Source organism: Alternaria viburni, assembly GCF_023758015.1.
Source record: "Alternaria viburni strain BMP 2772 chromosome Unknown scaffold_4, whole genome shotgun sequence".
In the NCBI taxonomy this organism is placed as follows: domain Eukaryota; kingdom Fungi; phylum Ascomycota; class Dothideomycetes; order Pleosporales; family Pleosporaceae; genus Alternaria; species Alternaria viburni.
The window spans coordinates 1,165,489-1,179,226 of record NW_026055773.1 but is presented as its reverse complement, the minus strand read 5'-3'; the positions used below and the strand labels follow the sequence as shown (position 1 = coordinate 1,179,226).

The 13,738-nt window shown below is 54.0% G+C and overlaps 6 protein-coding genes across 6 annotated transcripts; 2 read left to right on the top strand and 4 right to left on the bottom strand.

The window, feature by feature from the left end:
• Window positions 1–292: 292 nt before the first annotated feature.
• J4E79_002666 (uncharacterized protein) lies at window positions 293–1,483 on the bottom strand (the record flags this gene model as incomplete). The annotated part of the gene is made up of 1 exon (XM_049351564.1): window positions 293–1,483. One exon carries the CDS (start codon window positions 1,481–1,483, stop codon window positions 293–295), a length of 1,191 nt encoding a protein of 396 aa, XP_049214202.1.
• Window positions 1,484–2,193: 710 nt separating this feature from the next.
• Window positions 2,194–5,212, bottom strand: J4E79_002665 (uncharacterized protein; the record flags this gene model as incomplete). The annotated part of the gene is made up of 5 exons (XM_049351563.1): window positions 2,194–2,256; window positions 2,306–3,247; window positions 3,296–4,548; window positions 4,716–5,079; window positions 5,159–5,212. The coding sequence occupies 5 exons, from the start codon at window positions 5,210–5,212 to the stop codon at window positions 2,194–2,196; spliced, it is 2,676 nt and encodes an 891-aa protein (XP_049214201.1).
• Window positions 5,213–6,189: 977 nt separating this feature from the next.
• Window positions 6,190–7,266, bottom strand: J4E79_002664 (uncharacterized protein; the record flags this gene model as incomplete). Its single annotated transcript, XM_049351562.1, has 1 exon — window positions 6,190–7,266. One exon carries the CDS (start codon window positions 7,264–7,266, stop codon window positions 6,190–6,192), a length of 1,077 nt encoding a protein of 358 aa, XP_049214200.1.
• A 2,207-nt stretch (window positions 7,267–9,473) lies between these two features.
• J4E79_002663 (uncharacterized protein) lies at window positions 9,474–10,002 on the bottom strand (the record flags this gene model as incomplete). The annotated part of the gene is made up of 3 exons (XM_049351561.1): window positions 9,474–9,724; window positions 9,786–9,909; window positions 9,964–10,002. The coding sequence occupies 3 exons, from the start codon at window positions 10,000–10,002 to the stop codon at window positions 9,474–9,476; spliced, it is 414 nt and encodes a 137-aa protein (XP_049214199.1).
• A 353-nt stretch (window positions 10,003–10,355) lies between these two features.
• J4E79_002662 (uncharacterized protein) lies at window positions 10,356–10,646 on the top strand (the record flags this gene model as incomplete). The annotated part of the gene is made up of 1 exon (XM_049351560.1): window positions 10,356–10,646. The coding sequence occupies one exon, from the start codon at window positions 10,356–10,358 to the stop codon at window positions 10,644–10,646; it is 291 nt and encodes a 96-aa protein (XP_049214198.1).
• A 1,456-nt stretch (window positions 10,647–12,102) lies between these two features.
• J4E79_002661 (uncharacterized protein) lies at window positions 12,103–12,960 on the top strand (the record flags this gene model as incomplete). Its single annotated transcript, XM_049351559.1, has 3 exons — window positions 12,103–12,215; window positions 12,278–12,788; window positions 12,838–12,960. The coding sequence occupies 3 exons, from the start codon at window positions 12,103–12,105 to the stop codon at window positions 12,958–12,960; spliced, it is 747 nt and encodes a 248-aa protein (XP_049214197.1).
• Window positions 12,961–13,738: the final 778 nt, after the last annotated feature.

Below are 13,738 nucleotides of genomic sequence, written 5' to 3'. Positions count from 1 at the left end.
CTGAGTTATAGTTGGGCAAAGTAGAAGACCTAAGGTCAACCTAGGTTCCAGGTTGTTCAACGTTTTCCTTGCATGAAGTAAGGGCATTGCTGTTTCTGGGTTTGATATTGTGCGTCGGTGCACGACCAGGCCGACTGTGGGACAGTGTTGGATCGCAGGGATGAAGACAATAAGGTAGTTGCTAGACATACACTTCATTGCGTCATTCATCATTGCAGTACTTTTGGTTCGTGTTCTCGTAGGGCTTGACGTGCTGTGTAATAAACGTGTCCACTCTCATCCTACCCGCCATCTACTTAACGAAAGTGTTGACAGGCAACCTGTAAACATCAATCGTCCAGTACGGCCTTCTAGTTCCCTCCCACTGATCACTCCCATGCAGTCCCTTGGGCACATCGATATCCTCCCACTGCGTATCAAAGCCCGCCTCATACAGATCCATCTCAGCAACCTTGGTATAAACATCATAGCAGATCTGGCGATCAGCCCCCAGACCGTTATACCACCCGAACTTTCCATCCTTGGCCAAAAGCGCAACCACATACTCCGCGAAGAACTCCTTGAGCGCCTTGTAATCCTCGGCAAATGTATCGTAGTAGATCGCATCTAGCACAACGCCCTGCTCCACCAACTTGGGCAGGATATCTTGCCACCTCCCTTCGTGGATCTTGACATTGGGCTTGTCGTACCAGCCTTGCTCACGCAGCCGCTGGTGCACTTGCGGGTGCGCTTCGATGATGTGGTGCTCCGCGGGGTCATGCGTGAGGATGGCTGTGTCTACGATACCCATCCCGTGACCTACGTTCATAGTGCGAAGACCAGATTTGGGAATTAGAGTCTCGGCGTGGCGTTGCATGATTTGCGTTTCCCAGTCCATCATGACGGCGTTGTCGGATTCGTCAAGCAGGATACCCGGCTTGTAGCGGAGTTGGGATTTCAGGTATGCTTTGTTGTCTAGGGAGACGTCGTCGAGGACCTTCTCCTCGACAACTTGTTCCACGGCTTTGGCGTCTTCGGCAGAGACCTTTTGCTTCTTGGCGGCGGGTTGCTCGGTGGTGTCTTCTTCGAATGCTTCCTCCACGTCGTTGTCGCCCATGCCGAGGGCTTCCAGGCGGGCGAAGAGGATCTCAGCGCGAACACCGGCTTCGACCATCATTTCGTAAATCTTCTTTTGGCCTAAGCGGAGGGCAATGCATCCTGGTGTCTCGTCTTCTTTGTTGAGGTCGTTCCAGATGGCGCCGTTTTGAAGGAGAGTCTCTACAGTTTGGATAGCGGCATCGCCTGCCTCCTTTCCGTCTTCAGCTTTGCCGCATGCTGCGATTGCTGCGTGCAGTGGTGATGTTGATACTGTTGCTGTGGGGTCTTGCACGTTTGCCGAGCCATCTTTGAGCAGGACGGTCAACGCCGGCACATCGTGACGCTCTGCCGCCGAGATGATGCGCTTGGCGAGGAGGATATCTTCTTCTGTCGCTTGTTCGGCCATTTTCAATTGCGATTGTATCGTCGTCGATCTGAGTTGCAGAATGACTGTGGGGTTGGGTAACTTTTTCCTGCAGGGTTCACGATAAGATAAGCGAAGACTAGTGCTTCACTGTGGCTTCCCGATGCGGCATGGACTGATACTGTGCTGTGCTTGGAAGGCCACAGCTTGCGTAGCAAATGACAACGATGGTAGGTTAAAAGCTGCACGAACGATATATGTAGTAAAATGACGTTCGTTGGCAGCAAGCATGTACACATCTGCTGAATCATTTCGTGCTTCTATTGATGATCTAACCAACTAGGCTTCCGTCATAAGATACTACAAGCCAACGAGACACAGCGAGAAACACCTTCCATGAGTCTATAGAGATAGACGTATGCTTATTCAATCGCCACTTTCCTAAACACCTTGCTTCCATGCCATGCGAGCTGTCCAATTCTGATCGTATCCAAGTGAAGGCATCTCCATCCGTCCCATCAAGCTACAGGTATAGATAGTGATGCGAAACTGATGATGCCAAAGCATAACGCGCAACAAGGCCCCGCAAGAAGTGGTATCGTGCGGGGCGGACATGTATATAGACATTAGAAACGAATTAAGGGGCGATCGACGCGACAGAATAGATCTGATCCCCAACGGGTGGCGGCGCTTGCGTGCTGTATGCAAGTCAATCCGATGCCTTTGATGCAAGAATGAGCCCACTATCGGGCTTACTTCATCATCTGCGAAATGTTGTTCCACTTTTGCTTGAGCGCTTCGTGCTCTTCGTTGATCTAGAAGACTGGTTAGCAGTGCCCAACATCGAACTGGGTTGCAACTTACTGTAGCCCATTGCATCTTGACATCGACCAACTCCTTCTCCATCTCGGCCATCGAGTCTTCTAAGTTGCGGTTCTCGTTGTGGACGACAATGTTCTTTTGCATGACAGTCTCCATTTCACTCTTCAGCCGTGCTTCAACCTCGGCAGGTTGGGTGTCGACGATCTTCTGTAGTTCCAAGACCTTGGTCTTCAAAGTTTCGTTTTCTTCAGCGAAGTTTTCATTCTCGACCTTGGTCTTGATGAGCTCAGAAGCGACCTGGACATGTTCCATGTCGGACTGTTCAGCACGATGCTCTAGAGACCGGACCTTCTGTTCCAGATGCGTGACCTTGTCTTTCAGTCCATGAAGTTCAGTCTCGCGCTCCTTCTCTACGCGTTGCTGTTCTTTCCACTCAGCAGTGTATTGCTTGAGCATCTCTGGCGTGATCTTGACAGAAACCGCATCCTTGACGAGAGTATCGGCGCGGTAGATTTCCTTGTCAATACCGGCCGTCGAACCGAAGAAGCCATTCTCGAGAATGGAGTTGGCTGACGGAGCCTTGTCAATGTAGACATCGAATAGCCGCTCTTTGAGGAATTGGGTCAGGGTAGACATGTCCTTCATACCCAGCAGCGTTTCGGCGTTCTTTTGCATCAGTACAATGCCGAACTTCAAGATCGCAGACTCAAGACCCTCGCTGAGTATTAGGTCGTAGATGCGCAAGACGAGCTGTAGCGGGAATCGGTATGCAAACAACGTAAGGAACCATTGCGTTGCGTAAAGCTGAGGCTTGACCTCTCTTCGGCGAAGGTGGCAGTAGAGAGCGGGCTCCAAATCTTCCAAAAGGCGTTCGAACTGGTAAAGATGCAGATGGAGTCCAGCCATATCAGCCACAAAGAGGTCGCGCAGACGATATTTGTTCATGAGCGTAACGAAAAGACTGAATGCTTCTTCCTCAGGCATCTACCGAAGTTAGTGGGAGCGACGATCATCACAAGGGTGATAACTTACGTTGAAGAGCAGAGGCATAGCGATAAAGTTCATGCCTTGAGCGTAACCAACAGCGTCATCGTACAGAGCATAGGCTTTGCAGATGCCAAAGAGACCGTCTTGTAGCCCAGCTGCCATGAGGTACTTGGAGTAGCTCGTTCGGGCTCCGAGATCGCGCTTGATGACCTTCTCTAATTTCGAGATGGTGACTGCGTTCTGCTTCTTTTCCGCCGCAAGCCTCGCTTGTACCTTGATGGGATCCTCGTCCGAGGTAAGTGATGGCGAGCCTAATGGTGCAGTTGTGCTAGCAGCTGTTGTGGCCGGGCTCGAGTAGTCGGAATGTACAGAAGACGAGGAAGAAGCAACAGAGTCCTTTCCGTTCGCACTAGCTTGACCGGTGCTGACAGTGCTGTTCCTGACGCTCATATATTCTTTGTCTGTTCCACGAGCAACTAGCTCTCTGTACATGCTCTCCAGCTCTTCGCTTTTACTTTGCGCCAGCACTTGCCAAATAACACCACGGATGACTTGAGGAATACCGCTGGCGATGGCGCGGTTCAGTTCTTCGGAGCTGGTACGCGCGATTGCGGCTGGGCCCTCATTGACCACTGACTGCCATAGATCCCAGTCGACAGGCTCAGCCGCATCTCCTGCCGGACCAGCGGCGAAACCAGAAGCGGTACCGGGGGCCAACTTGGGATTTATTGTAGGCTGCTTTGCGAGCGCTGGAGGACTTCCTGGCTCTTCCTCAGCTAGAGGGGTGGGGCTGGCAATGCCGAGACCGAGGCCTGGTGATGCTAATGCTGCTGCTGGACTGCCTTCTCCGGTTGTGTCATCCAGTGTTATGCCCGCTTCTTCCCTCATCCGCAGAATCTTGAAGCGATCTCGCAGGCTGCCCTGGCTTGATCTGTTCTTGGAGCCCATGTCTCCTTCGTCTTCGATCCTGCTCAAAGTGAGCTCAGGATTGCTGCCGATGGTTGCAATAGATGCCCCAGTATGACGTCGCTCGGCAGTTGTTGTAGTTGTGGGTGGAGACTCTGGCTTCTTGCTGGAACTATTCCTCGAAAGCCACGCAAAAGGGCCTGTGAGCTTCCTGGTCGTCGGTGCTGGCGCGGGTTTCTCTTTCTCTTGTACAGCGGGCGGTGCGGGTGGAGGGGGGAATTTTACGGGTGCCATCGTGCCGGAAAGGCCTTGTAGGCCACTTGCGGAGCTTGTGGAGTCTCGAGAGTCTCGCGGTGGGAGTTTGGGGAGTATGCCGGCAGCCTTGGAGCCTTCTGTAGGGAGTCAGCTCAGGTTCTGCGCTCAGCATGCATTCGCGCATGACGCATTTGTGGCTATGGAGTGAATGAATGCGGGGCGCCCTCGCTTTTGAAGCATGATTCGCCGAGCATGCACACATCACATAGCCCTAGATTATGCCAAACAGAGTGGGTGTACTCACCACTATCCAACGACACGTCGTCCATGTCTGAGGTGACTGAGACCCTGTGTCCAGTCAAGAGTGGTGACTTGGCTGCCGGTGCAGTCTCGGTAGGCTTTTTGACGATTTCGGGTTCGCTCTCTGACTCGTCGCTGTCATCTTCGTCCTCATCCTCGTCGTCGTCATCATCGTCGTCATCCTCCTCGCTGTCGTCGCTCTCCTCTTTGGGCAGTTTTGGCACTGCAGGGTTGGGCGAGACTGGTTTGCCGGCTTGTACGGTGGAGTTGGAAGACTCTCGCTGTAGGAGGGAGCGTGACCGTGACTGCGATCGTTCGGAGTGTGAGTCGGGGCGAGGGGTAATCTCAGAAGCGTCTTCGAAGTCGTCCTACACCGCCGCACGCGTGTTAGCAAACTCGCACACTGAGGCTCTCCGCTGCCGCCAGATTCAAACAGGCATTGCTTACGCCGTCTTTGTCGGAACTGTGTGAGCTCGTGGGTCTTTCGGTCTTGTCCGCCATATTTGCAAGGGTTGGCGGTGTAGGCTACTGCGGGTCGGTCGAGGGTATCTTGAAAGGCAGCTGCCGTCGACGTGCGGAACGTGTAGCGTGGGCGTGTGTAGAGAATAGAGATTAAGACGTAGTATGGCTCGGGCGTCGGGGCACAAGTCGGGAGGCGCGGCGGTGTTGTGGTGGTGATGGGGAATTAGGAGCGGGACAGCGACGTGGGTTGGTGAATTAGAGAGAGTGGAGCACGACCCTGGCACCCTGGCCGCGGCCTTGAACTTCGGGGAAGCCACTGAGGAGCCACAGCGACACCTCCACCCCCGTCCGTCACCAACAACGGCCGGCCATGGAAGACGAAGTCCGTGACAGTTCAGACTCTGACACGCTGCATGACGTCGCCCCCTTCATGCCTGGCTGCTGTGCATATGCAGCCGCACCGCCAGGCCAGCTGTTCACACGGCGCGCCGTGGTGGTACAAACAGCTCACCATGGCCTGCCATACATAAGGTTAATCTGAAACATGCACTAACGCCGCCGCTTGTTCGTCCTCCGCCCGCCCTGCGAATCGAGCCTTCTCCCACACGCGACAGGCATTCGGCACTATTTTTGGTTTTCGACCTGATCGTCCGCGACTGCAAAAGAATCAACCCATGGCAAGACGTCACTCAGGGGCCGGACGTCCGACGTTCTCGAACAAGAAAGAAGTTTCCTTTGTTCCTTCCCGTCCGGCCACCTGTTGATGACGCTCCTTCCTCTTGTGCAACGGCCGCGTCTCAGCCCGCCATCTCTGCTTCACGTCAGCAAATCCGTGCCACGGGGGGTCTACGTCACGCATGCTTCAGAAAAGGGTTTGAACAATAAGTAATGTGAAGTAGAATTGCAAAGTCAAGGTATATACATGAACATCAAGAAGGTGTCTCCAATCAAAGTTTCCAGTTCATCTCTTTCTCCCCGATTAATCTCATAGCCATTTTTATCTCAGAAGCTCTCCCTTAGGCGAGGCACTGGGAGTAGAAGTCGTTCTGCTTGACGCACTTGGCAGTGCCCTCGCAGGCAGTCGGGCCAGTCCATCCCTGGCCACCGCACTGGTACCAAAGCTTAGCAGCACCAGCAGTTCCGGAGGGAACAGCGCCGGTGGGGGCAGCGATACCGGCAGAAGGCTTGACGAGAGTAGCGAAGGTGGTGGGGGCCTCGGGGGCAGCGCTGGGGATGGTAGCGTTCATCGAGGGGCGGGCAGGAGCGAGGGTAGGGAGAGCGGCGGCGCTGGTCTCGGCAACGACGACAGAAGAGGCGGCGACAGAAGAGGCGGCGGCGGCGGGAGAAGAGACAGGGACGGTCGAGTTAGCAGCAGGAGCAGATGGCTTAGCACCACCGGCACCGCCGCAGGAAGCAACGGCGCCACCAGGAGCCTTGTAGGTGGTCGCGTCGAAGCCGTTGTAGATGTCGGGGATGTAGATGTTCTTATCCTCAGCCTTGTAGGCGCCGGGGAGCTCAATGGTAGGTGTGCATGAGCCCTCGCTGCCGGTACCAGTGATCTTGAGCTGCATGCAGCCAATGTAGAACTGAGCACCGCCGACGGTCTGGGCGCTGTGGAGAGCCAGCATCTCCGAACGGAGGAGGTACTCACCGCTAGCAAGACCGGTAGGAAGAGCAAACTCGTGGGTCATGTTGTTCTCCCCCATGATCTCGTTGGCCCACTTGCCGCCGACTTGGTCGAGCTCGTCAATCTTGAACCATCCGGCACCGATACCGGTAGCCTGGGCAGCATCGTCGACGGGTCCGTAGAGCATGTGGGTGATAGGACCTGGGTGGCCGGACTGGTCCCATTGGACCTTGATTGTGTCACCCTCAGCGGCAGCAACGGTCTCGACACCGGAGGGGACCTTGGAGCCGCCAACGTTGCAAACAATGTCGTCGCTGGTTACGTCGGTGACGGGGCTGTTGGAAGGTGGCATCCGGATGCCGACCTGGTAACCGGGGGTGACATCGTTGACCCAGAGCTGGTGAAGGTTCTGGTGAGCCGAGACGGCGGAGAGGAGAGCGCTGGTGAAAACGGCCTTGGTGAACATCTTGAAGTTTCAAAGTTGTGTCGTCGGTATGATATGTACAGTGACTGGATATGCAAAGATATGCTAGTGATGCCTGATCACGAAATGAATGTAGTGTAAAGAATGAAGTTGGCAAAAACCGGAACGAGTGTTGTGCAAGAAAGGACTGGCCTGATGGAATGATGAGCTGGAGAAGTCAGGACGACGGCAGCTTTTGTACTCACCCCACGCAGATCTATTCCCTGTCTTAGGCGCCTGGCATGAGATTAATAGTCCCGGAGATCAGGACAAACCGCCTGGAATCCTCCATGACACCCGTTCACGCTATCCCAGCCACTGGCAACGGGAACGACATCGCCTTGACAGATGCCAAGAAGCGACACGCCAGCAGTACATCTAGATGAAGTGCTAGTCTGCCCTTTTTGGGCGTTGTCCGCGATGCTTGTTTATGCGACAGGCACCATCCGAGATTGGGTGGGCATGGTGGTGGAGAAGCTGGGAAGCGAGCGTTTCCAGTCTCGCTACTTTGGGTTAGCGAATCCGTTTCAACTGTGCAGCCGCATGTTTCAAAACACTGCGAGAGCGGTTCGCTGGGAACACGATCCTGCAGCGAGTCGCGATGAACATGAAAACTTCGGTGTTCTTGTTGCCGAAGCCCGTAGACGCAGCTGACGGGTTGTGTGATATCCGGAGAAATTTCACGAGACTGCGTTGATGCAGTAGTCGGTGGTTTGAAAAAAATGAAGTAACATGTGCTTGAGAATGCGTATGAATCATGTGAACGACTTTCATTGCAAAAGCAATCTACAGTTCACTACCTTTGATGAGGCTGCACTTCATGACGCGCTGCTCTGGCGCCTGGAGTGGGGCAGCACCTCAGTCGGAGAAAATGTCTTCCTCATGGGGCTCGTCTTTTGAAGATGAAACCTGTAGGCGCTGGTACGGTGCGTCCTTCAAGCACCGTAGAAAGACCGTCCATTTCCTTGCCCGTGTCAGGTATTGGTTCGGATATTGGTGCCGTTGGGCTTGGAGTATTTGCAGTGGAAGTAACAGTGTCCGCGGGCAATGCGAGAGTTCTAGTAGGAACAGAGACGCTCCCTTGAAGCACTTCTCCATTGACGTAGATATGAATCTCCTGCACTGTAGAAACTGGCAATGTCGGATGGATGATGGAGAGGAACCGTGCGCCAGCTAAGATCGAAATGAACCACAGCGTTATGAGGAAGAAAATGGCGAAAAGTACCCACGGCACAAGGATGCATTTTCGCGGCATTCGACTCCGTGCAGGCAGTGAGGTTAGGAAACCCGGTCCTAAAGACTGCGCAAAGTGGGGGTGGTTTGTGTCCTGGTAGTCGGGCTTGACCTGAGCTTCCTCCATCTCCTTTGAAGCTGCTTTGCTGTAACGCGGGATCGAAGAAGGCGACTCATGCGTGGCTTGATGGTAGGGGTTGTTTGAGGCGCCACCTTTTGGTGCTGAACCAAAATTGGCGTTTTGGGGCGTATGAGGAGCGGTGTACGAAAGGAACGTAGAGCTGTATGTTGGAGCTGGCGAAGGCAAGCTCCCCAATTCGGTGGAAGCCAGGTCTAATGACGTTGGTCGGTTTTGGGCGTCCATGGTGGAGGCGGATATTTGGAAGATCTGTAAGTGCGACAAGAAAGAGGACCGGCCTTTTAGTGATTATAACAAGGAAACAACGCGGAGCTTGACTGCTGCAGCAATTCAAGTGCGGACAATGCAGATAAAGGCACTGCATCTGATGAACAGCGTGGCATCCACAAACAATGATCTATTGCAATTAGCCTACGGAAAGAGTCGTTAGCAAATGTTTCATCGTTTTCGTGCGCATGTGTATCGTTTCCACGACTAAATAATACATCTCGGTGAATGCAGTGGTGGTGAGAAGAAGCCTGGGGACGACGGGTTTGGAAGGCGCGGCGTGCTGACGAACGATTGGCGTACCAGCGCTTTCCCTCGGATGCAGGGGCTAGCCTTGAGGTGTCATACTGGCCGCACCGAGTAGTTTCAACCACCGACAAAGTAAGTAGTTGAGCATGACTATTGTAGTTTTGGTTGTTGGCTCGTAAAATGTCCGATCATAATTGTTTGCACGAGATGTACGTGCAGAGCATGCCTCCACTAGGCGTGCTCGAGGGTATCATACCACAACTCCAAAACTCCGAGCGCAATGACCATTCAGGCATGTCCATACATACTTCCCCGAGTATATTCAGGCTTTCGCCTTGCCCTTGCCAGTACCAGCAGGCCTACCTCGCTTCTTCCCTGCTGCGGCTGGCTGTGCGCGAGCAACTGGCTGTCCGTCTGCCCGTCTGCCCTCGGCTGCTCTGATATCCTCGAGCTCCTTCTCCAGCAAGCCTTGCAGTTGTTCATTTCGCCTCCCAAGTAGCAATACGTCGTCTGTATTGATTGTATTGCGTCCGGCGTGTTTGGAGAAGACTTCGAGGTCGCGGGCTGTGTTTGCTGTGACGGCGTCAGCACCCTGTAGTCTGGGTAGTATCCAAGGACTCGAGGTGGTTCGTACCGATTTGAGTATATACAAGCTCAGTAAGCGCGCCGATGAACTGAGGTGTTGCATTCAGATCGTTCTCCAACGTCTTCTCGTCAACGAACTGGCCGATTGAGTACCAGAGGGCTGACTTGAGCCGCTGTGCATATTGTCAGCCCGATCTCATCATCAATTCAGACAACAAGTTCTCTACCTCTTCGCGCTCTGCTTTGGCATCATCGTTTGACGCCATATCGCCGCGTGGTTGAACTTCAATCGCGTGTAATTGCCGGCCAGACGAGTGACGCGACGCGCCTAACGCGGGCCAATAGCGGGGCCTCGGTGATGACCGGGGAGAAAGTCACCGCCCAGGGTTCTGCCACCTGGGGGTCCACGCTTGAGTGATTTATTGTTATTGCGCGCAATTACTTCCTCGCCAACATCGCCTTTCACGCACAATTCCACACGCATCAGTCTATCGCAAAAGTCACCGAACACTTCTCTCGCGTCACCCTCCAACGAAGCCGTAATCGCACCCCGACGTCGCTCTTCTACACTACTGCGCAACAAAACTACAATCGCGAATACACACATCACATACCCAAGATGGACTACGTACTTGACAACGTGGTCGAGTGGAAGGACCGTCTGGTCAACAACTCGATCAAGTCTTTCGAAGAGATGACCGCCCAGCGCTGGGTTCGCATCATCGCTATCGTGGGCGCATACCTCCTCATCCGACCATACCTGCTCAACGCGGCCGCAAAGAAACAGAAGCAACAATTGGAGAAGGAGGCTGAAGACCTTGGCTTGGGGAAGACAGATGCGTTAGACGCCAACGACTTCAGAGGCAAGGGCGTCAGGGTGAAGAAGGGCGAAGCGAAGAAGAAGGAGTAGGTGCACGCATAGGAAGATGGACGGGCATGGCAATGGGGGTGGTAATACTGTGAAATCAGGGACGAGGATGATCTTGATGGGAACAAGGAGCATAGACGGCTTGAGGGACATGGATATGGGCTGCATACCAACGGCGTTTTGGCATTCGGACTTGGCTAACATGCGGACCTGGACTGTCTTTCTGGCACACTCCTAACACGACGACTGCGATGCATGCGATTACGCGCCTACAGAGAACGACACAACAATACATTCGAGCAGAAATCGACGAGCTAAGCTCTGGGAAGTCCACTTCTGCTTCAATATCGTAATTCTAATAAGATCAACTCTACCCCTTTCTCAATTCTTCAGCGCTTTCGATTCCCTTACTCCGCAGATCGAGCATCGGTGTGTTTATCCTGAATGCTGGCTAATGGACCTCGGTCTCGTTCGCATTTGCACTTGCCTCCATGACAGAAACCCGTTCGTTCAGTGCATGTTCACGCCACATCATCTTCACACATTCACCGTGTTTGCTAGCCCAGCACTCCATTCCATATCCCAAACCACTCCCAGCAGCGGCGTCCGCTCGCTGCCACTTCAGCCCATGATCATCACATTCACAACCCTTCCGCTTCACATGCTTTCCCTTCATAACCCAACTTACTCACTTCCGACTATGTACCCGCACGCGCAACCTGAGCACTACCAATGCCTGACAACGACGCGTACCGCAAGCAAGTTCAAGGAAAAGTCCAGGACCTGGTCTCCGAACGTCACGAGAAAAGTGGTGCAAAATTGGTCATCGAAGCTGTGGTTGAGGGTGTGAAGTTGTATCGCAGCTACAAAGAGGAGAAGGCAACAGAAGAGAAGGGGAAGGGGAAAGAAGATAAGGGGAAGGGGAAAGAAGAAGGGAAGCACAGGAGACATAAGAAGGGAAACGGTATGGACGAGAGTGGGAAGGATGGGCATAGGAGGCACCGTAGGCATAGGCGCGGTGATGAACATGGTCATGGATCTAGTGTCAGGCATCGACACCGTCGTCACCGTTCTAGATCGATGGATGAAGAGCGTGGAAGACGCCGTCATGAACGATCCAGATCCCGCGATAGACGCTCGAGATCTCGCCGGCGCAGTGACGTCCGCGACCCAGTCATCGAGCCTGCTCAGAACGACGATTCAGAATATCATATGACGGGTGGTGCTGGGCCAGCAGGTACTTTGCATGATGAACATCGGAAGCCAGACACTCCATTGCGTGGAGAAGGGGATCGACCAGGAAGTGGTGGCAGTGGCTATCAAACTTCATGGGAAGATTTGGCTCCTGAGCCTCGTCCCCGATCGCGATCCCATGGACGGGGGAAAAATCATCCATCTGGAAGAAGAGACCCAACTCCAGATCGTTCAGGGAGGAAATCGTCAAAGGATCGCTCGAGGGAGCGATCTCGTGGACGCAAGGAAACACACCGAGCCAAACATGACAGACATCGTACTCCCCATCGATCTCATCGTCGAAAGTCTGAGAGGCACCCAAGCTCCCATAGGCGTGACCGTTCACGTACCAAGCAAGCGGATGCTAGCCCAGGCCGCGTAGGCGCATCCCGATCTCCAACAAGGCAGCAGAAAGGGCCAGACGGTACACCCTTTGGCAGCTTACCCGAGTACAAGAGCAAAGGGGGCATAGCCATGGGCCTCGGGGATCACATCATGGCCACCTATAGGCACATCAAAGCCGAGCATGAAGCCGGCCACCGTACCAAAGGTGCGTTGGAGAACGTCCTTGATGGGATGTGGAAGAAGAAGACGGATACGAAGAGTTACAGTGACAGACTCCGAGAAGGGGAAAGGAAAGAGAGGGAGAAGATGAAGACGGATGCGAAGGATTGTAGTGACAGATCAAGGGAAGGCGAAAGGAGAGAGAGGGGGAAGATACGAAAGAGCGAGCCAGAGAGAGTAAGGTGGGCCGAACGGTACCCTGAAAAGACACGGGGCGATGAATGGAAACCAACTGCTGCGGAAACAGAAGCTAGGGAGCCTCATCGTCGTGAACAAGACGAGCGCCGACGTGAGTACGAGAAGCGACTTGAACACGAGCATCGTGAGAAACGACGACAAGAGGAAGACAGGAAGGAAAACCGAAGCTCGCCGATTCCTGAGATCCGTGTTCAGCCTCCTACATCTAGTGGGACTCCCACTTTTCAATCAACGCCAGTTGCGCGGGCTTCTCAGCCTCCTACTGCTCCGGAATATCCTCCTCCACCGGCTCCAAGACAGCCGAGCAGACCTATCCGAGCCAATACTCCTCCCAATCGTACACCCCCAATTGCTCCAGTAGCGCACGACTGGTATGCACCTCCCAGCCGGCCCCCACCTGTCCCTGAGAAGGAACCTCATGGGCGTGAGGCTTCACCACCGCGAGAGCCCAGTGTTCGGGCTGCTGATGATGCGTCTGAAAATGGTGCAGCAGCAGACTACTACGATCAAGCTCCAGGTTCGCCGATGCCAGGGAGTTATGGGGATTATGAGGACCAGGATTATCTGGAGCGGGAAGGAGATGAAGGATCTCTCGCTCATGATGAGATACCATACCCGGAGACACCCCCTTCTCCTGCCATGGCTGCTCAATATCCGGAGAGCGTTCCTTCTCCTACCATACCCTCATATCCAGATACGCCTCCTTCTTCTGCCAGACCTCCATACCCAGATACACCCCCTTCTCCTGATGTATCAGAAGGTCCTTCAGGATCATCCTCACCAATCATGTCGCACGCACCACGCGCTCAATCGCTATCAAATCGTTTTACACCCGAATTCTTACAAAGCATCCAGATGCCAGCTCCCCAGCAAGCGGCATCCCCCCCAATTCCACCACCGCCTCCACCACCGCCTCCTCCACCTCCACCAGCAGCAAGACCACCTCCTCCACCTGGACCCCCTCCACCACGCTCAGCAGGACCACCCAATATGGCCGCCATATTTGGCGATATCCTTGGCCCACGCAAACTACGTAGTGTGGCAGCTGAAGAGAAAAATGACAGTAGTAGCCCGAAAGCGGGCAAGGTATTGTACGAAGAAACAGCACACAGTCGCGAGGTAGAAGAGCACGAGCGAGC